Below are 22,413 nucleotides of genomic sequence, written 5' to 3' on the forward strand. Positions count from 1 at the left end.
CTTGGAGAACCCGGTAATTCCTCATGCACAAAACCATTCCCCATTCCCATTTGAGCCCCCATAGGGCTAAATGGGAATGGGGATGGAGCTAATAACAGCCCCGTTAATAACAGGCCCTTTATTAGCTCCTTAGTCCCCTCGCGGGACCCGGAAAGGACGTCTGGTTTTACCAGACGTCTGTTCCGGGTCCCGCTAGGGGACCTCGTAATCAGGCATCCCGTAATGAACGGTGCCGGTCCCGGACCGGTACCCTTCATTACTGCAGCCCAAAGTCAATTTTATTTTGGTTTTGTTTTCGGGCAAGGCAAACCTTTTTCCAAACCCTTTTTATTTTAATAAAACATGGCAAATATTGAGAATACTTCAACTTTGTGTGTGCCTCTCATTGTTGACCCCTCACATCCTTTATAAGGGTCCCAGTAGTTTTCTCCTCTGCAAGGACAGGCTGGCATTAGATCAGGAGTTCAAGGGTTGAATGTCATATGTGTGCACTTGTGCTCTAAAGAAATATTCTGTAAAGCCAATGGTGCAAGTAATCTGCCTCTTATAAAGCTTAAATTGTCACCAAACTGCCCTTTTCCCACACTTTACTCTTCTCTTTCACCACTGAAAGACAAACGTATGCTACCTAAGAGAAGGTGTAAAGATACATGCCCCATTTTCTTTCACGTACAAACCTCAGGGCATGATCTTTGATTATCATCTTTAAATCTCTACTGAGTGAATGCTTTAATTAGCAGCACCAGCTACTACATTCATATGTTTAAACACATACACCTGTTCCTCAGAGAAAAGCACCTCAGCATTATTGCTGGAGTATTTGTTTGGGTACATTGAATTTTGGAAACGTTCTATACTTGTGCCATGTGAGTACAAATGTCACTCTGCCATCTTTTGGCACTCGCATCACGCCTATTTTCTGTCACCGTCATTGCCTTCCTATTCAAGAGCGAGTCAATTTAAAGTGGTTACTATAGTGCATCGCCTCATCCAGGGCTCCCTAAGCGAGCCAGACCTAATAACCTGTTGGAACCTTGCAGTGATCTAATTGCAGTCATCTAATCTCCTCCTTTGGGTTCGTGTACCAACTCTTCACGGACAGCACCCAAATCTTCTCTTTTCCTGAACTCTCCTCTGATATCTATCAAAATGTTCAACTGTCTCTCTGCCATTAAATATTGATGGCTTTGCACTCTGATATAAAACTCTACCAAAACAGAGGTACTCTTCTGCCTTGCCAAAAGCTTTCTCTCACCTCTTCCTCTGCAGTTCCCACCTGACACTCTCCCCTACTCTTCTAGAAACCTCGCCGTCATCTGTGACCCTTCTCACACCTTCTTTACTTTCATCTCCAAAACTGGAACAGCAGCTCGCCTCAACCTTCTAAATATTAGGCAAATCAGGCACCTCCTTTCCTTCAACACCGCCAAGCATCTCTTAACCACTCTTGTCTTTTCTGAACTTGACTACTATGCCAGCATCCTCTTTGGTGTCCACAACTATGCTTTCCGTCCTCTCAACAAGATCATTAACTTCACTACCAGGACTCTCTTTGAACTCCCTCACTTTACACATACTTCCTCATACCATCACCAGGCTGGATGGCTGATGATGCAAAACAGGGCCAGATTTTAATTTCTTCTCCTGGTTCACAAATCTATCCACATTAAGGCACCACTGTATGTATCCTCTATCCAACTCTACAAGCCTTCTTGTAATCTGCCTCCTCGACTACCCTTGTGGCTCCTCGCCCTCCGTGTGCTTCCTCTCGCTTCGCTCTTTCTCTCTTCTTGCTCTAATTGCATGGAATTTTCTTTCCCCTGTACATCTGAGAAACAGTCCACACAGATTTGTTCAAAACCAAACTAAAAGTCTACCTTCTCGCCACTGAGTTACTCACTTAACCTACCGCTCGTCTGCCTGCTAGCTAACATTTTTCCTTCACCTCTATCCTGCCTCTCACTTCCTCTGCCTCCATTATGGCACTTCCATCATGGTCCCGTCCCGAGCATAGTTGGCCGTATCGCCTACCTGCACTTAAAAATGTCCAATGCTGTTTGTCCTTAATCTATGTATGTTCACTTATGTATTGTCCCCGGTGACTATTCCATTTACTCACCCCCCAACCTGGTCCGAATGTCCCTCAAACTCACCCCATTGTAAGAAGCTCACTGCTTCTCGTCAGATCTAGTTTCTTATCTATTGTATGTTCTTTTGTGATCAAAAGAGCATTGTGCCTCATGTATATAAAATAAATAAGTAAAAAACAAATAATAATATGTTTTTCATATAAGTACCAAAATTCAAACTCTCATCACCAGTAGCTACGAGCTAATCCGTGGAGGGAGAAAAGTTATGGAACTATCGTCTGAATGTTTGAAAATCGTCCCCGGTTTAACACGCTGCAAGAAGTAGTTAAAACCCTCCTATTCTGCTTAGATTAAAATTCTTAATAACCCTACATGTCTCGTCTCAGTCTGATGATTTGAAGCCAAAATGTGCTATTAATGCCTGCATGTCGTTCGCACGATATGAATACATATAAAATAAATTAAAAGATGTCGCAATAACGTGGCACTTAGCGCCACAGGATTGCAGTATTATTCGGTGTTAGTTTGGTATTGTGCTTTATTGTTTTACGATAGGAGGCGGGCAATGCATTCAGCCGCAGGAAAACATATTATACTTTAATAGTACTAGTGTGGAGTGCAATGGAGTGATGCATACCACACATCAAATGTTGTCAACAGTGGCTGAAGTGGGAAATGTGCATACATAATGTTTTTATTTGCATTTCTTTCATATAAAAACCTTGTTTTGCAGCTTGTCCGAAAATATAGAATAGTGGCAACGGATGATGAGCCCGTGGAAACTATCCATTCCGGAACCCTGCTGCCTGGCAGAGAACTCCCTGTTGCTTTTCATAAGCGTGAAGGTAAGAACATTACATTTTATGTAAGAACAACTGTGCCCTTTGGAAAGATATTTGGAACGGAAGCATAACATACATAAGGGACATACACCCTTCCATTTCAAGTACGGCCATGTGTATGTTTCTTCTCGATGTTTTTATTTTTTATAGGGCTAGTCCGTGTCCTTTCAAATCCGCAATATCTTGCCTTCTGCACAGGCAGTGACCATTTGAAGTACAGGGAGATCGTCGTGCTCTGCCGACGATCAGCGGGGCCTGAGCTCACGCGAGGGGGAGAGGCGTGTAATAACAGGCTTCATCACCACAATGCTTTTCGAGTGGTGATAGAGTGGGGGCAGCCTAGGTGGGGATAAAGAGAGTTGCGGTAGTTTGGTGGTAGAGCAACCTGTGTCTCTCCAGATGTTTTGGACTACAACCATCCTGAGTTCTGACTGTTAACTATACTGGCTAAGGCTGATGGGAGTTGTAGTCTAATATATCAGGTTGCAGACCCATGTGCTAAAGATTTCTATTTCTGTTTGCAGAATGCACATGGCATGACAAAACTAAGAGTTGCAAGGGAATAAGCATAACAAAGTAGATACGTTGCTATTTTATAAACCGGCTGTGTGTATTCAAGTCAATAAATACTTTTCATAACACTGGGAAGGTGGCCCAGCAATATCCACACCGTACTGCCATCAATGGCAGTAGCTCGACCAGAAATAAAGTACATCTCGTCTTGTATAAAACATGACTTGCACCTCATATTTCCCGAATGTTTATTATAGTTTTGTGATGTCGCTTGACACTGGTCTGCGTTCACTTAGCTCAATGGCTGGGAGTGTTGTCCTGCTGCTGCTGGTGAGAGCGACGACATCTGCCTGGCTCTTGCAGCTAAAGGGATGGGGCTCTGGGCTCAGAAAGCTGTGAGATAGCTGGCAGTGGAAGGGCAAAACATTGCACACATGGCAAGACGGGCACAGTGGATCTACTGGATATAGTTGCCTATACATAGGTGCCTGTATTTCTCTTTATCAAGAATGAAACCCCTCCCACTGCGCTGCACCACCCTCGCTCTTTCCATGTTCATACATATATCAGAATATAAGGGGCTAGTCTCTTGTGCAGCTGACTGCATACATATTCATACTTAAAACGTTCCTTAGGCTCCCAAAGTTCGAATCTGGTGAGCTTTCAGCAAATGTACCAATAAGCACCATTTTACGACACACATTCACTGGGCCTACTCGCAATGTGACACTGCAGGCTGTGCTCGGGAGAGGTTTTCCTAAAGGGATAGTTGCACATTTGTGGCATGGAGGCAATCTTTGAGTGATCCTCAGTGCTAGGGTAGTGCACTTGGGTTTTTGTCCCTAATAGCGAGTAGGGGTGTCGAGAGCCATCGCTGGCCCCGGGTACACAGATGTACAATTACAATAGAACAGATAGGAACTCATTAAAGCACAGTATAAAATGAAGGAACCACAGCCCTCCTGGAAAAAAGTGAAGACCCAGCTAGTGCTTCAGCCATTTCATCCTTAAGCGTCGGCCAGTTGCCATGCCAACGCGAGACTGCTCCCAAACTCCCCTTTCTCTTTTACAGTACAAATGTTTTGGCATTAGGTGGTGCTAGCGCCACCAAATATGCCTAAACCAAAAATGACATCATTTCAAATTAGCAGCCGGGATGGGGGAGCCAGCCAATCAGGTTACTTGGATCACAGGCTAAATCTACCACTACAAGCCCGTGTTCCAAGCAACCTGATGGCTTCTCCTCTGCCCTGCCATCTTCCCCACAATCTCTACTTCTCTCGGTCACCGTTACCGCCCCTCCCCACCCCTATACCCCACTCACCTTATTGTTTTTGCCAGTGGCTTCACCTCCGCTGCCGCTCCAGCCTCCCTGGCTGCTATTAAAATGGAAGGAGGCTCCGCTTGGAGCCCCGTCTTCCAGCTCTGTGGTGGCCATCTTGCTTAAGTATTTTGTATGAATGAACGAGACACCACGAGGCGTCCCATCCATTCATACAAAATACATTGCTGTCAGCACTGTTTGTGGATTGCAAAACAGGGGTGCTAATAGCAATGATACCTATCTGCAGGCTGGATCTGGTGATAACGGCACCAGGGCCCATAGTTAAGGCCCATGCTGTGCGCAGACCTTTAGCTTGGGCCCCGTGCTGTTACCACCCGATCCAGCCCACGGGATCGGGTATCATTGCTTAATTACTTGCTTCTCTTTTTTCCTTTTCCCTGAAATGAGCCAGAATGAATGGGAGCCATTTTGTAAAGTTACTTCTGTAATGAGTCAAAAGCTAAGTGCAGTTTCAGAAATAATTCAATGACGGCAGTATTTAAAGATGAACTTGTTCACTTGTGAGTAATGCATTGTATCCTGGAGGCAGGCATTCTATTCTGCAAGGGAAAATGTTCTCTTAACATTACGAGTGACTATGTTGTGAAGCATTCAGTGTGAATGAGTTTAGTTTCCAAGAAAAAAGGGTGCTTGACTTGATAGAGCAATGAGTGTACTCTGCCTAGGGTTAACTCCATCCATTTTTTCAACATATTCTGGAAATCGATATTGGTTAATACATTCTTGTAGGTTAAAAGATTATGTTTTGGGGCTCTTATTTGTTTTGTAGTGTTCTTATTCAGTATTACTCCAGTAATATTCCTAGGGTAAATGTCACGCCTTGGCTAGAATGACACATCACAGTGCCAGGGGAATATTGACCAAGCCACACAGATCATTTTTTTTACAGGTCAGTCGTCCAAATGGTGGCAGTTTTTTTTATCAATCCGAGATCGCTAATTACGCCCCATTCGTTCATCGAATCAGGTGTTTATAATGCGACCAAAAGGGAAATATTGTAGCAGCCCAAACACGAAAAAAGATGCATAATTAGGGCTCCCAGTTTTTCGATTTTACTGATATTCTTATACATAAACACAGACGGAAATGTGTTATTTTCTGTATTAATTTGTATAAAATAGAAAACGTATGACTTGCTTTAGCTCTTCGGGTTGTCAGTCTGCTTGCCTGGCAAATGGCTGTGCGAGCTAACACAAAGTTGGGTAAATAAAAAGTGGTTTAGTTCCCTTTAAACCTGTTTGAAGGGCTGCAGAGATGTTTTTCACGCCAGCAGAAGGATCAGCTGTTTGTTTTTCATCCAGAACGCCTCTTGGCGTGATGCGCAAGAACTCCGCAGCACGGACTGCCCATTACATGCATCAAAGTGCTACATTTTGCATTTGAATAAATGCAGAAAAGCGCTGTTGCAACTTATTTTCCAAATGTAGATCAAATTCCAAAAACAGAAATATGGATAACTACAGACAGAAATGTTGAATAAATAAATGCCACAAACCCTGGAAAATTAATTCTAACTATGATTTAATCTCCTATTACCTTTTGGACCATAACAAGGCGTGACCCCCATGGCCTTGCACCAATATTGAAAATTTGAGGCACGCTGACCGGTACTTAGCTAAATGGATATTATCGCGAAAATAACACTACATATTTCAAAGACAATCAACATCTTGAGCGTTATACTCGATGATTGTGCCTACATATTTGTCCTGCTGGAGTGTGTGAATGGATGATATTTGCATGAGGGCACACAAAGGCTTGGCAACACTGTCCAGCCTGCAGCGCTACCCCTTCAAATTTAGCCTCACCGCATAAGTATTCAAAATGGGACATTGCCTTGCATGGAAGTAGAAAGTGGCAATCGGCGGAGGTGGGTGGGACCAAACTGCAATGCAAATTAATATTTCTCCTCTGTGAAACGTGGGGTGAGCTCAAATGTGGTTGCAGGCCCTCCCTGTGGGCACCTCCCCATAGAGAAAGTTTTTTGGCCGTGTTCGTTCTCGGTAGAGGGTCTCCCAGACCGTTTGCATACGTGCATAGCTGTCAGATCTCTCTTTTCGATTGATTATCCTATTTCATCTAAGAAAATTACTCGTTTTCCTGCCTTCTAAATGTTCATGGATGGTAGTGTGTTTTAATGAAGAGTTCAAGCTGGGCCAGCATTTCAGGACTAGAAGGGCACTGCCACAAACCGCACAGATGGAAGGCTATGAGAGGGCCAACTAGAGCAGGCAGAGTTGACATTTCCCAAAATGCATACACACCCAGGCATGTAACATTGCAACCGTGCAGTGCAGTCCACCGTTAGCGGGCCATTGTGGCAAATTAAAAAGTGTGCACAAGGCACTCCAGAGACTTTGCAAATGCAAAGCTTGTATAACGGTAAGGTGGGAAACTGCAATGTGCGTGCACTGCCGTCCAGGTTCCTTGCTCACCCCTCTCTCCACACGAGGTCCTGGTTCCTGTAATCGCACCTTAAGCCAAAGCCCCACACGCCAGTGCTCCAATTCAACAAACACGTTTCATGATTTAGTTTGTGACCCTGGGGCATACCTTGGCATCCGTGCAGGTTGGGTTGCACTTTAAATGGTGATAGAATAAGTGCATGCTCTTAACTTCACGTGGAAACAGCAAACCGGTTGCAAAAAGCTTTTATTGGTTAGATGCACTGTCCTTTTAAGACTAAGGTTGTGCCACAAGTCTTTACCGAGTTTCTGAGCAGCGGTGCAAGCAACCTGTTGGAAAAGGGATTGCACACACCTTCCCTCGCCTGAGTGATTGGGGTGTTTGAGCTTTCTCTGCTCAGGGCACGTCATGCTCACTCCAGAAGGTCGCACTGTATTCATCCCAGTGGCCATTCCCAAATATCTGCAGCTCAACTCGGATGAGGTCATTCCTAGGGTCTTGGGAGGCCTTCTCTCCACCACTGGTTGGCTTTTTAAAAAGATATTCCCCAAATGCCGTTTGGCCTGGTGTGTTTTAGTCGTTGCATTAGTGGACCTCCATGTGTGGGCCACCATGTACATCTATCCTTCTCTTTGAAGGAGGTGGGTTCCCCATCTTTACTTGTGTCCGTACCACAGTAGGTTTGTCGGGGTCGGGACGAGTGTTCCTTGTGGTTGGCGTTCTCTTTTCCCCGCCACACCAAGACATTAGGATTTCTCAAGCCCCATGAGTTCTGGCCATATGCGTGACTTTCGATCCACTCTTGGCAGAGCTCTTGATATGCAAATCCGAGGGCTCAGGGTGTGATATTCGTGGATATTTAGTTATTTATCGCTTATTTCTTGCTTAACCCAAAAATCTGCAATGCATTTGCTTTGTATTGAGCAAGATATTATAAATGTTGCATGAACCAACCCGTTTTGCAGAAAAAATGGGGATGGTCAGAACGCACATTATCCCGAATATTTAAAATTTAAAAGCAAGATTGGGCCTGAACCCACTGAAAAACGCGTTGTAAATCAGGCCCCATAAATGTGCAATAGAGCGAAGACGGACGTCTCGAGTTCATTTTAGACCCCCTTTTCCCTGTCTCCCTGACTGGGAGCCGGAAGATCAGCTGGACAGGGACGGTGTAAGTGGCTGGAATTTAAATCCCGAGGTGCAATGCGCCCTTTTCGGATTGCAGCACACAATTTAAGATGATATATGTTCACAAGCTGCCACCTCGTGTAACGCTCAGCATGTTAAGTCACAAAAGGTAAGCAATGTGTGAAGAAGGCTTTCTACCTGCTCGGTGCAGTGTTCAGGCTTTCAATTTACAAGTTGCAATTTCAAGAGGGCCCCTTTCAATCAAGTGGTTGCTCATGGACTTTGGGCAGTGTTTAGGTAATTACAGACTTACATGGGGTGCAATCCATTTCCCCTACTAGTTTAACATACAAACCTGCAATGCAAATACTGGGAATTATACACTATGTCATAAAGGTTGAACTGACGCACATGTATGCTTTGTGAGCTGCATCCCCAGCAGAACGTCTTCAACCTGTATTGCAGCAAAAACAATGGAGGTGGTTTAAAGGCAAATTATACATCGGATTTGAAGCAGAATCAATGTATTTGGACCAGACCAAAGACGGGCATACCAGTGTTATTTTACACCTGCCTTCCCGCTGACTCTCTGCGGCTGAAATTCTGGAAGGTAAAGCTCTCCCCACATTTGTTCTGCTTATCTTTCAAATTCAGCCACAAATGGACATTGGGAACGTAGGTGCTGTGAAATTAAATAGAGATGGCTGGCTTTACTTTGTTGCAAATATATTGACTCTTGTTTAAATAGTCTGTATAATATGCCTTCAAACCCCCCCCCCCATCGCCTGCAATATGGGTTGGAATGTTGCTGTCGGTGCTGCGCCTCACCCCACAAATCAATCTTCTAAGTCAAAGGAGTATGAAGACAAGACATCCCCATGTAATTATGTGAACAAGCATTGACAGACCAATCCATGGCCTGTGTGATCGCGAACTCTGCGAACATTCATCTGAGTGGCAATTGCCTCCTTGGCGTCAGAGGACTCTGGTGTGCGAATGAGCAGGCATATGTCTATTCCACATGACTCAAGGCTTCACTGATTTGCCCCTTGGGTCCCTCGCGTGTAGATCTGCACGTCCCAGAGAGCAATTTAAAGTGCGGCCCTTGGCATCCTCAGTGGAGAGGAGCTCATTGTTGATGGTGAGCAGAATCCTCCTTAAAGGACCATGCTGGTCCCTCCCTTTAGGATTTTAATTGAGTATATACCAAGATAAAGGCCCACAATGCACAATAGCCAAAATATATTGATAGTTCTTCTGAAACCCAATTAAACAAACCATACTCGTTTTTAGATCTTTTATTTGGTACTTAAGGACCCTCCAGTTTTGCTTCCCAAAATAGAGGTCTCTTCTATCAGAAACAATAGGAGGTCACATTTGGCTTCCCTCTGTTTTGCTGAAAATTGTTACATGGCATCCAGGGTGCTAGGGTATGTGCATCCAGGTCTTATCCAATGGAAAGTTCAGATTCTCTAAGCAGACTGGAAGCTGTTGACTTGTATCCAATGTGGGTGAAGGTGCCTTGCTTTTTGCCACTGTGTCCTTGAGAGTGATCTTAACCGCATCTCCCGTCTTGAAGTAGTTCTGACATTTAGAAAAATGTATGCAGGGCTCTAGAAGATTTTTGTGTATGTTGAGAAGTTGACAGAGAATGATTTTGCTTTAAATTGAAGCTATTGTGAACACTTAGATGGGCTCCTCTACTTGTATATTTCAGTCAGAAGGTCCCTTTATATGCTGCACTTAAATGTTGTCCTGTATTTGTTGTTGTATTAAATCCTTTGAACGCATGGGCACCAGTGTTGTGAAGGTGGTGATCATGAATATGGCCCTAATGGCTACTGTTACTCCAACGTTTCTGTTAACAAATCTTCTGCCTTTTGTTAGGTAAGGAACCTTAAATAATCTTTCTAAATAATACTAATAATTATTAATATTATGGTATTTATTGAGCACAGACCTGGCTTCGAGAAGCAACAGAGAGCTTTACAGAGGTATATGACAATACAGATACATAACAGAGCGCTTTTCAGAGGTAACAACAGAAAAGATATACAGCGGGGGGTGGGATACAGAGGCGGTACAGAGGAGTTGTACAGCAGTACCCGGTGGCATGGATTTGAGAGGCGGGCCGCGTCTAGTGAGTCAGGTGGCGTGAGAAGCAATGTGATGGCCTAGGTGTTGAGGCAGAGTTGGATCTTAAATTCTTTTCTTAATTGTAGCAGCATGGGGGCGAGTCTGATGCTGACAGGTAGGAAGTTCCCTAGTCTTGGGCCATAGGCAGAGATGGCTTGTTTTCTGGTCCTTTCCTTTTTGCAGTAGCGGATTTCAACTATGCACGTGTCCTGGCTTCTGGTGGTGCACTGTCCGCCAGCGATGCTGAGTTTCTCAGCAAGGTAGCTGGGTGGCTTCAGGGCAACTGCCTTATAGATGATATAGCAAGACTTGAAGGTGATTTGTGCGTGCAGTGGGAGCCAATGAAGGCCGATGAGGGCTGGGGTGATGTGATCGTATTTGCGTAACCCTTAATAAGGCATGTGGGTGCGTGTAGGACACTTCTCATGGGCACAATGGAGGACGATGGGAGGACTTCGAGGAGTGCTTTGCCCCCATCCAGTTGGGATAGGACCAGTGCTTGAACGGTGGATCGAATGCTATCTGGAGGGAGGAAGGGCTTGACTTTTTTCAGGAGGGAGAGCCGATACCAAGCTGTCTGACCTTTCATAGCTCTGTGTGCCGTGAAGGAAAGGTGCTTTTCGATGTGAAACCCGAGGGACTTGGCACAGGAGATGAGCTCAGGTGTGAATCTCTCAGAGTTCATGGTTGATAGCCAGGTATCTACGTTTGGGTGTTCAGTGTTGTTGGTGAGGAGTTGGAATTCGGTTTTGGAGGGGTTGAGCTTCAAGTAGGACCTGGACATCCAAGACTGGATCAGCGAGAGGCAGCGTTTGAGCCTATGGATGTCCTTGATGGCGTCGGTCTTGAGGTATTGCTTTGTGTCATCGGCGTATTGGTGGATGTGAATGTTGTGTGTGGCTAGAAGGGCTCCCAGCAGCTCCATGTATAGATTGAAGATCACCAGGGATAGGATGGAAACCTGAAGGACTCCACATGTGACGGGTAGCATTGGCGATGTAGAGGAGTCCATCTGAACAAACTGCTGGTGGTTGGCTAGGTAGGACTTGAACCAGCATAGCACAAGGTTGCTGATCCCCTTATGCTGATGTAGGGTGCCCGTAATCACCAAAGCATATGAGAGGTCGAGTAGGACCAGAAGGCAGGGGTGGCTGTCTTCAAGGATGTTGAGAGAATCCTAGACCACCTGTTTGGTTGCTGTCTCTGTGCTGCATCTTGGTCTGTACCCGGATTGGTAGGTTTGGAGCAGATTGTTGGTGTTGATGTGTTGCTGCAGCTGTGCGGCTACCACTTTCTCGATGATGTTACCGGGGGATGGGGCGATAGTTACCTAAGTTGTCAGGCTCCAGAGTGGGTTTCTTTAGAAGAGGGAGGATTTGTCCTCTTTTTAGGGTTGATGGGAGGGTGCCTTCAGCTAGGGAGCTGTTGATGATCTTCGGGTAGGGAAGGAGAGCTTCTGCAGGAGGGTCTTGAGGATGGATCCTGAGAGTATGTCGTCTGTATACGATGTGGGTTTGAGGGCTGCCAGCGTTTCTACCAGGCCCTCTGTCGAGAGTGTCTAGAATGTTGACCAGGGTGCAGAGATTTCGTGAGGAGGACGCAAGCTGGGTCTGTGGATGCAGAGTTGGTGTCTATGTGCTGGCGAATCTTGCTGATTTTGTCAATGAAGAAGGTGTTGATGCCGGTGGATTTTTCGATGGAGTGTGGCATGACTGTTGGGTAGTGGGTTGATGCAGTGCTAGACCAATTTGAAGAGGGCTTTGTTTTTGTTGTCAGCTTCTGCTATGGTGTTCATTTAGTAGGATGCCTTGGCTGTGTTGTTGACTTGTCAGATGGTTGCTCAAAGGTCCTTGAGGAGCACTAGGTTGGATGCTGTCCCAGAGCAGCACCAGGTTTTCTTTCGTTTCCTGATGACTCTCTTGCTGAGGTTGAGTTCTTGCGTGTACTAGGGTGCTGATGGTTTTAGTTTGTGGGTGCGTTGTTTCAGAGGCATGTGTCGGTGATGCAAGCTGAAAAGGTGGTGTTGAGTGACTCCAGTAGAGAGTCGTAGTTCGTTTGGTATTGTTCGGTCCATGTAAGGTGGACGATGGTGAGGTCTTCCATCAGGTCTTACACTGGGAAGTTCTTGAAGGACCTGAAGGTTTGTCTGATGGGTTTCTGCTGGGAGTGCTTGACTGGGGTGGTATTCAGGATGTTGAGGGAAGGCAATGCAGTGATAAGTAGGTTGATGATGTTACCTTTCTCGTGTTTTGGGTCTTTCGTGTGCTGTGTGGGGCTGAGGGTGTTGAGAAGACAGAGGAGAGCTTCCTTCATCGGTTTGGTGGCCTTGTTGCCTGGGAGGTTGAAGTCGCCTAGGAAGATGCTGGCATGCGTGACGGACATGGTGGTGACAAAGAATAATTTTGTGCTGAAAAAAAACATCCTTAATTACTCCCTAATGTCTTATTTGATTTCTGAGCCAATCGGGATATTTGCCTTCCTCCATTTCTGTTCTTAATAATTTCATCCAGTGTCAATGCTGTTGAACCGTTGGATTCGCCAAGGCATCTTTATGTCTTTTAGCAGGATTTTACAAGGATGAGGGGTCCAAGTTCAGCCACACTAACTTTTGGAAGTGACATAATTTTCTAGCTCCTTGTGGGGGATGCTGTGCACATCAAATACACACATTCCAGGAGAAAAGCATGTGAAATCTACCTCTCTTTTGCATGCAAAGAAAAAAGGCATTGTTTAGCGCTTCAATCGTAAAGCCTCATTGGCATTTCTATGTAGTAGTATTGTTGGCCCCTGCTTTTACATTTTAAGCCTCTGTACATGCTAGCAAAGAACACACATGAACATCACTGGATTCTCTCTCTTCAGAGAGAGCAGCAGGGTCGTACCTGGTCTTGCTGGGACCTGCCAGTGAAAGACTAAAGGTAAATTCCCTCTTATAAAATGAAGGGCTACAATACGTTTAACAATAAACTTCCTTAATGCCAGAAATATGGGTTACATTCTAACTTTTAGAAGAAGGATGGGGTAGACTCGGTGGTCAAGAAGGTCTTTTTCCAAGCGCACCTGCTTCACTTGCCACAGACCCACTGTCGTCTTCAGGCACTGCTGCTGTAATAATGATGCCTTGGTCTGAGGCACTGCTGCTGTAATAAAGATGCCTTAGTCTGAGGCACTGCGGCTGTAATAATGATGCCTTAGTGTGAGGCACTGCGGCTGTAATAATGATGCCTTAGTGTGAGGCACTGCGGCTGTAATAATGATGCCTTGGTCTGAGGCACTGCTGCTGTAATAATGATGCCTTGGTCTGAGGCACTGCTGCTGTAATAATGATGCCTTGGTCTGAGGCACTGCTGCTGTAATAATGATGCCTTGGTCTGAGGCACTGCTGCTGTAATAATGATGCCTTGGTCTGATGCACTGCTGCTGTAATAATGATGCCTTGGTTTGAGGCACTGCTGCTGTAATAATGATGCCTGTGTCTGAGGCACTGCTGCTGTAATAATGGTGCCCTGGTCTCTTGAGTTCATTGGATGAAACGCTTTGGTTTGTCCCTTCCAAACTGCCAAATTTCTAAACCTACGGAAAGCCACGCTGCCAGATTGCTAAAGAGATGTATTGGTAGGGATGCCATGATGGCTAGAGTTTTTCTGCCATCACCTTTGGGGCAAACAGATTATTCCTGGGGTTGTTTGGGTTCTTCAGAGCATTTCGTTCGGGTGCTGTATGTTGCTGTATGTACAAGCATTTAAACCACCACAATAAAAAAATAAACCGTTTTTCAAATGGCATTTTGCCTTAAGGGGAAGTGAGCCAGAATGAATGAGAACCATGAGGTATCTGTACAAGTTCAGAAGCTAAGTACTGTTCCAAGTCTTCATGAGAGAGGTATTTAAAGACGAACTGTTTCACTTGTGAGTAATGCAATCTATGCTTGAAGGCATAGATTCTATTCCGCTGGGGAAGGCGTCCTCCTAGCTTGGCGAGTGACTCTGCTGTGAGTCATACAGTGTGAATGGGTTCGCTTGATCTTCTAAGAAGAAATGCTGCTTGACCTGGAGAAAGGAATAATGTGCAACGGCCTATATAGATATGTCTTTAGCTCATAGAATGATGAACAGGTGCATTGCCTTAAATATTGCACATCTGACACTCTGAAATAAATCCAGCTGTGGTAAATCAACCCTGGGCAAGCTTGGCATACCACCGTGCAAACATGAGCCAAATATTCCCTTCTGTGCATCTCTGGTTTGAACAGTCACAATTCTGAGTGACAGTTGCCATAAATCCACCTATGGTAAATCAACCATGGGCAAGCTTGGCATACCACTGTGCAAAGATGTGCCAAATAGTTCATTTTGCACGTCTCCGGTTTGAACAGTCACAATTCTGAGTGACAGTTGCCATACATCCAGCTATGGTAAATCAACCATGGGCAAGCTTGGCATACACTGTGCAAACATGAGCCAAATATTTCCTTCTGTGCATCTCTGGTTTGAACAGTCACAATTCTGATTGACAGCTACCACTAGTTAATGCAGCCTTCTGTTTATAGTACTAGCGCATGCTATGTAAAATGAGCTATGATAATGATCTGTGCATTACTGCGTGTTCGAACCATCGCTTAGAATGAGTCTCTGATGCCTGCAAATGAATCGAAAAATTAGGGACACTGTCCAGTTCTTTATTTTTTAAGTGAATATAATAGCCTTGAGAAATGACAAAAATAATCGTATATTCGCCCCAAAACAACAACCTCCACATTAGCAAATATGCTGACTTGCTAGAAAATAAATGTTCTGAGCATCATACATGATCACTATACGGGGTCATTCGTTTCGCTCGTGGGGTTGTTAGTTGAATGCTCCATAATTTTGTTCAAGGGGCATAGAAGACTGTCCTCCCAACATTCACAGTATTTCCAGACATGCACCCCGTAACCTTAGCATGACCTCACAAGTATTCAAAATGTAAATCTTTGCAGAGTGGTGCATGATGGGCAATTGCAAACTGTTCGTTAAAAGTGTCATGTGAAAATGTAATTGCATTGATGACGGAGGCACTGTGACTTTGCTAAGTCAATATATATTTTTTTTTTTTTAACTGCATGAATAGCTTTTAGTACAGTACTAGGTATGGGAACTGCAAACTTTGTAGTGCAAAAAAGTATAATCGGAAAACAGTTACCTAAACAGTCAGCGATGCACTGTACAAGCCCTAGACAATCTGGGGTGACTTTTTGTGACTGCAGGTCAATGAACCCCCAAAGGCCCCAAGCGCTGAGGCAGAGTCAGCATGCATGCTGTATACTGATATTATTTAGGGGAATAATACCATTTCGTCAGATAGGATTGCAATGTTAGGAGTGCTGGACGGGTGGAAAAAACATGACATATATCTGCAGTAAGCAGCCCAGGGCCTGATTTGCAAAGCCCTTTTAAATGCGCGGTTCCTATTCAAAACCCCTTTTGTAAATCGTGTCCTTACTCTCTAAACCTCACCTACGCCCCAAAAAAGACGCCCCTATTCAGAACGTTCCTTTGAATATGTGCATCATACATGCACACACTCAGATTTCCTTTTTCATGCCCTTTGCACAGTTTCACAAATAAGGGGACGTTTCTTCTCATTTTAATGCAGATCTGAATTCAGTAACGCGACGCATCTTAAAATGTCCAGAAAACAAAGACATTCCCTTGTGCCTCTAGGGAGTAAGTGATAGGCAAGTGCAATGCATGACAGGGCCGTTACTGATGCGTTCGTGCATTTTATCTGTGTGCACAGGAGCGGCATGAACCAGTGCTGTTCTACTTCCATTACAGTCGCTCAAACATGGATGGAAATGCATTTGACTATTTTCTGTAGACGTTTCAAACGAACAGCCCCTTTAAGAGTCTGCCATGATGAAATACGCTGCCAGCGTCCATGCGGGGGCAGATAGACCCGCTCTTGCTACCAACACTAATCCATGCAGGGGAGCTTGCCGGCACGCCATCGTTGTGATGCTGCACAGCCTCCTTTGTAAATAAGTCGAGCAGCATATTTCACAAAGTAATGCACATTTTATTACAATACATCCTCTGCACATTTATTTTGCATGACTTTGCTTACATTATAATATTTTGTTAGCAGCAAATCGATTTAATGTTGATTTCTAGTTCAAGAAACAGCCAGGAGTAATCCATACGTTTCTTAGACACTTTGTTTTCTTTGAGTATCCCTGGCAGGAAAGTTCCTTACCTATTCCATCAACTATATACTTGATTGATATTTTATTTCTTTCGCGCTCGTACACAAGTGTTTCAGAGCGCGACAAGGCAAGAGAGGGGAACAGGGGAGAACAAAACAGCGATCTTACTAGGCCCAGTGACATTGAGAACTCGCAAGTGCATGGGAGAGGGGGCAGGGGAAAAGTGCATGGAAGGGGGAGAGATGGAAAGTGCGAAGCAGAGGAGAAACGGATAAATAACAATAAATAAATAATAAAGGCAACAAACAGTGGTAATGCAGCCAGCAATTTGCAAGTGCTAGGTTTAAGGCAGCAGACAGGGTAGGTCTGATAAGTGCAGGAAGAAAAAGGGGGTGTTGTATGGGTACAGATACAGACCCCCGTGCAAGGGGTGGCCCGGAGGCAGTGCGGGAGGGTGGCAGGAGGAGCAGGTACCTGGGCCCAAAGGACAGAGGGTGGCCAGGTGCATGGTGCCAAGAGAGAACAGATCAGCAGGGGAGAGGGGGAGCGAAGGCAGAGAAAAGAGGAAGGTCTTGAGGTGCTTCCGGAACCGGAGATGGCTCTCCTCAAGTTTTAGAGTGGCAGGGAGGCTGATCCAGAGGGAGGCCCCAGCCGAAGACAGAGATCTACCCCCAGCTTGTTTCTTAGAAAAACGACTGACCCTGAGGGAGTTGGAGGTAGAGGAGCGAAAAGCTCGAGAGGGGAGGTATTTGCGGATGGATAGCTGAAGGTATTTTGGACCCAGCCCCCAGAAAGCCTTGTGGACAATGCAGAGGGTTTTGAATTTAATCCTTGTATCCACTGGGAGCCAGTGGAGAGATTTCAGAGCTGGAGAGATACAATCCCAGGGCTTGAGGCCAAGGACGAGTCTCGCAGTCCTGTTCTGGATTAGTTGCAGAGGGCGGAGAGTAGAGGCAGGTAGATTTAGAAAGAGGCTGTTAGAATAGTCCATACTAGAGAGAACCAGAGCTTGGGATACCATGAGCCTCTGGGGGAAGGAGAGGAAAGGCAGAGTACCTCTGAGGAGGTGCAATTAGAAATTTGACTTTTTAGAGACCTCAGAGATGTGGGCGGAGAAGGAAAGGGAGGAGTCAAAGATGACCCTGAGGTTCTTAGCCTCGCAGGTGGGGGTAGGAGGAGGGCCAAGGGAGGCCGGCCAGAGAGTGAGGCGAAAGGATGGTGAAGGTGTGCCGATGAGGAGGATCTCCGTCTTGCTGGCATTCAGGCAAAGATCATTGGCGGCACACCAATCTTGAATGGCAGTTAGGCAATCAGAGATGAGAGAGGGAGAGGAGGTGGCAGAGGGCAGCCTGAAAATGAGTTGTGTCGTCAGCGTAGCACTGGAAATTTGAGCAGAAAATGGCAATGTAGTGGGTGAGAGTTGCCAGGTATTGGTTGAAAAGCCAGGGCGAGAGGTTAGACCCCTGGGGAACACCACAGGTAAAGAGGAAGATAGATGAAAGGAAGGACCCAAGTTGGACCTGGGAGGGTCGATCTGAGAGGAAAGAGGTCAGCCAGGCCAGAGCCTGATCTGTGATACTTGGCTTTGGAACTCTGCTGGCAGGGAAAGGCCTGCCCTCTTCAACCTAATGTTTACAGCAACATTTCATCAGCATGGAATAATGATGAGTTTGACCCGAATGTGTCGCCCAAATCTCTTAACAGTTCGGCCTAATGCGATTTGCCTGAATACAGTGGAAGTGTGATGATTATTCACTCAGGCCTACCGCCTATTCATCAGAGGATAACATCCATGATTCCTGCTTGCCTCACAAAGCATACAGTCTGGAAGCCGGCCTACCTGCGTAAACTGAATGAACAATATATCACTTCTAGGAAGGCAGCATCCAAAGGGAAGATGCACCATTTCCCCTTTTTCCAAAGATGCTGTGGCAGGCAGTAAGACTCTGGGATCAGTCCAAGGTTTGGCATCGGATTAGAATAGGACCATTTGCAAGTTTCTTAAGAGTAGAGGACCATGCTCATTCTCCAAGCATTAGCCTTGTGATTTTCCCATTCACATCTCCTTAGGGTTCATTGAACCTCCTACACAGTCCACTCTCCCCTGCATGTGTCACTGATATTAACTAATGTTATTCTCATCCAGAAAAAAACCTCTTTGTAGTATTTGAAATGCTGCCTTTCACTTAGCTGCAAACGTGTACACACCCCATATTCTTTTTTTCCCTCTCTTAGCCCTCTGAAACTAATTGTTAAGTGGCTTGCAGCACTATATGAGTCAGCAATATATTAATGTAATAATACAACAAATAGATGGGGACAAGTGCCTTGAATGACCTCGTCAATAGCTGCTGCTGGTAGTTGAGACCCAAAGGGCCATCGTCTATGGAAGTAAACCCAAAGTGTTGCACATCTGCTGCATGGCGACTGAGCTAGCCTATTTTCCCATTGGGGCTTTTACAAGCCAGGGGAGGAAAGGGTTGGGCGCTATTGGGTTTTCAGCGCAAAGGAAAGTAGAAGGGTTCAGAATCCCGGTGGTTAAATGAGCCTAAGATTGCATGTTGTATTGCTTATGTTTGCTGTGATGTTTTGTCCCCAATGCGTGCTGTATTTGGTCCTGGTGCCTTGTTACTGAGATAAGATATCCTTTCGTTTGAGTCGAAGAATATGTTTTGAACACACCTTATTACTGCGCCATAGTATAAGATAAAGTTCCAGAGGGCTGTTTATTGTTAAACTAATTGGTTTTGTTAGTGGCCCTTTCTGATAACACGTGTTTCGGCATTATAAATGCCTTTTTCAAATCAGGGCATGTCTCTGTATCCTTTGCCGCTGGTCATAAGTGCATAATAGCCGAAAGGTATGAATAATACTGGGCTAAATCCCATCTAGAAATGATGAATTTCTCGCGTCCCACGTCGGTTGAGAAATGGAGACATTTCGTATTGCAATAAAATACTGGTCGCGGGGGTCGCATAGTGATATTACTGAAAAGTTCCCTGAGTTCTGTTTTAGATTCTTTCGTTTGAGACTACAATGTTGGCTTAAATTATTTTATTCTTGTGCACTGCTGCTTTAGCACCCAGCACCCACACAGTGGAGCCAAAGGACGATTGTTTTTTGGTGTCTGTATCTTGCCTCATTATGTGCCCATCTCCACCCCCTTTGCCACCCCCTCTACCTGTGTGATGACCATCATATCAGCCGCTTACTGATAAAGCTATGAACTGCAAACCCAATCTCATCCTCTGTATCCTTTTTCGACCTATACAGATGTTGCAGTTTCATTTATCTTTTTTCCTTCGTAGATAACGCAAGACAAGAGCAAAGTTCCCCAAACAGATGTGCTTGATGACAACCGCACACATGCCACGTGTGTGGCAACCCAGGACAAATTGCACTTAACCACCTCCCGCGCGGAATCCATTGACAAGAAAGCAAGGAAGACGTGAAGGGAACGGAAGCTTACGTTCAGCTCTTGCGCTGGTGTCAGCAACTGCGCGTGGGCGTGTGCCGCGATGGCCAGCAGCGCTCAATCGTTCATAAAGCAACATATCAAGTTTATACCTGCTACTACTGTAGCAGCGCTCAATCGTTCATAAAGCAACATATCAAGTTTATACCTGCTACTACTGTACATATGTGAATACATTCAATGTAGTATTTATTTTTTAACTCTGCCATAATGACCTTTGCCTGTAGCTCATTTTTTTCCCCGAGACTGATGTGCTGTAAACTTGGGGTGCTGAACTATATGGGGCCTTTAGAAGAAGAGAAGACAGTTTGGAGAACAGTTCACCTAAAATTCCTCACCCATGCGCTTTCTTTTCCTACTCTTTGTAGCCCATTAGCTTGTTTTTTAAGTTTATTCCATTGTAAATTTTGCTGTGGATTTCCGTTGGGGTTTTCAGCTGCGATTTACACCAGGCGTCGTCACTGAAGTTCACCTGTGTAATTGTTAAACCCATCGTTATGTGTGGCTGACATTTGAAGGCAACCGGAAATGGTGCCTTTTGACAATGTTAATACGCTCAAGGAACAGATGTATAAAATCAGCCATGGACCCACCTGATTAATTTACATCAAAACAATAGAATTACAGGCGTGTGTATAGATACTTTGAAGATAATGGGCCTCATTACGAGGAGGGCGTATCTCGTAACACTGTTTCCGCTGCCCGATATCCCAGTGCCACTGGGTTATTACAAGTCCCGGCAGCCCGGGATGTCAGGCAGCGGGAACTGTAAATCCCCAGTCCCATGGAGTCTCATAGGACTCCACGGAAATGGGGACACAGAAGCACCAGCCCCATTGCTAATGAACCATGCCTGCAGGGGCCGGTGCTACCGGCAGTCGGATCTGCCCGGAGAACCGACCCCTGCAGGCATGCTCGTAGTATGGCGGTCCAGAAAGGGTGCCATACGTTACTACCAGCACCCTTATTTCCAGACCGCCAGACTTGTAATGAGGCCCAATGTTGAGAACATTTCATTTCTGACAATTACCACAGCAGGTTCTCCTCTGATTCTTCTACATGTGGATTTGGAAGGACTATTCTGCATGCACGTGTGTGTGTGTGTAAGTGGTAAAGCCAGTGGCAGAGATAAAAAAGGCAAATGGCATTTTTCTTCTGTTGCTTGCCCACTCTCGGCATCTGCAGTTCCACCCAATTACCCTGAACCCCTAGGAAAACAATTTATGAAGCTAAGCATGGCCCTTCAAACGGCTTGGGGAGACTGCCAGGTATGAGGTGGAGCAGCTTGCCCTAGGGCAATCGCACAATCATGACGGTTTCTGTTGTTGTCAGAATCATCATGACTCTCCGGTTTCTGGATCTGGATGCGTTGTTTCCACTGTCCAATTTGTGGGTTTGGATGCATTGTTCCAATACCGCACGTGACCCTGCTCCTCCAAAAAGCATGGCGAGATATACATAAAACCAACGTCTTGCAATTGTGCACCTGAATCCCCCTCGCAAGCATGAGACTGAATGCTACATGCTTGAAACTATGTACACACTATTTCATTAACTCATGCATTCTAGGAATGCAGCTGAACTTGTGCAATAGTTTTATAACATTTTTCATTATGGAAAATATAAGAGTATAGTTTATATGCTGTTTGTGTATAATTTATAAAGGGTTTTTAAAATATTATTTGTAGACTGCAATGAAATGTCTAAGAATGCTACTGAATGTTAGGTTTTGTGAAGGACACGTCTCAATTTAGAATATTAGCCATTGTAAATGATCTATGTTTTTGACTTGTATAGAACTACATGTGTAGGACATATTGAAAATAGAACATGTTATTGCCCTTGTAAATATGCTGATAAAATATATGCAACATAAAAGTGTCCTCTCGTTTCAAATCATTATGCTCTAGTATGTTTTCCTGTTGAACAACTTCATTAGAATAATTACTAAATTTTGAAAACAATCCTTAACGTTTTCTTGCTGCATAAAATTAAAGGGATGGTCTAGTAAAATTTTTTATTTAAAAAATAGATAGGCCACATATAAAAAATATACTAGCATCCTCCATTTTAAAACTTCCTATGTAAAATTTTGAGCTATTCAAGCTCAAAATTCGAAAAAGCAAGCACAGGGGCGCCGCCATTTTGTGAAATGGAGGCCCTCCTGTGCTGGCTTTTGCTTTTGCGGCACTAATGAAGGAAAAGCCAGCCAGCTGTAGTAAACAAAGTCTACCGCTGGGTGGCTTTCCATTCATTAGTGCCGGGACTCGGAGGACGCGGACCGGAGACCAGAG

General features: G+C 45.0%; 1 protein-coding gene across 1 annotated transcript in view; it reads left to right on the forward strand.

Annotated features, from left to right (window-relative positions):
* The window catches only part of CYP24A1 (cytochrome P450 family 24 subfamily A member 1), an 86,437-nt gene extending 64,440 nt beyond the window's left edge, over positions 1 to 21,997 (forward strand). The window contains exons 11-12 of the mRNA XM_069651131.1: positions 2,824 to 2,935; positions 19,953 to 21,997. Coding sequence (XP_069507232.1) covers positions 2,824 to 2,935; positions 19,953 to 19,996 — 156 coding nt within the window. The 3' untranslated portion in view covers positions 19,997 to 21,997. The remainder of the gene's footprint in view (positions 1 to 2,823; positions 2,936 to 19,952) is intronic.
* Positions 21,998 to 22,413: the final 416 nt, after the last annotated feature.

This window comes from Ambystoma mexicanum, chromosome 3p (genome assembly GCF_040938575.1).
Source record: "Ambystoma mexicanum isolate Mex_15411 chromosome 3p, UKY_AmexF1_1, whole genome shotgun sequence".
Lineage (NCBI taxonomy): Eukaryota > Metazoa > Chordata > Amphibia > Caudata > Ambystomatidae > Ambystoma > Ambystoma mexicanum.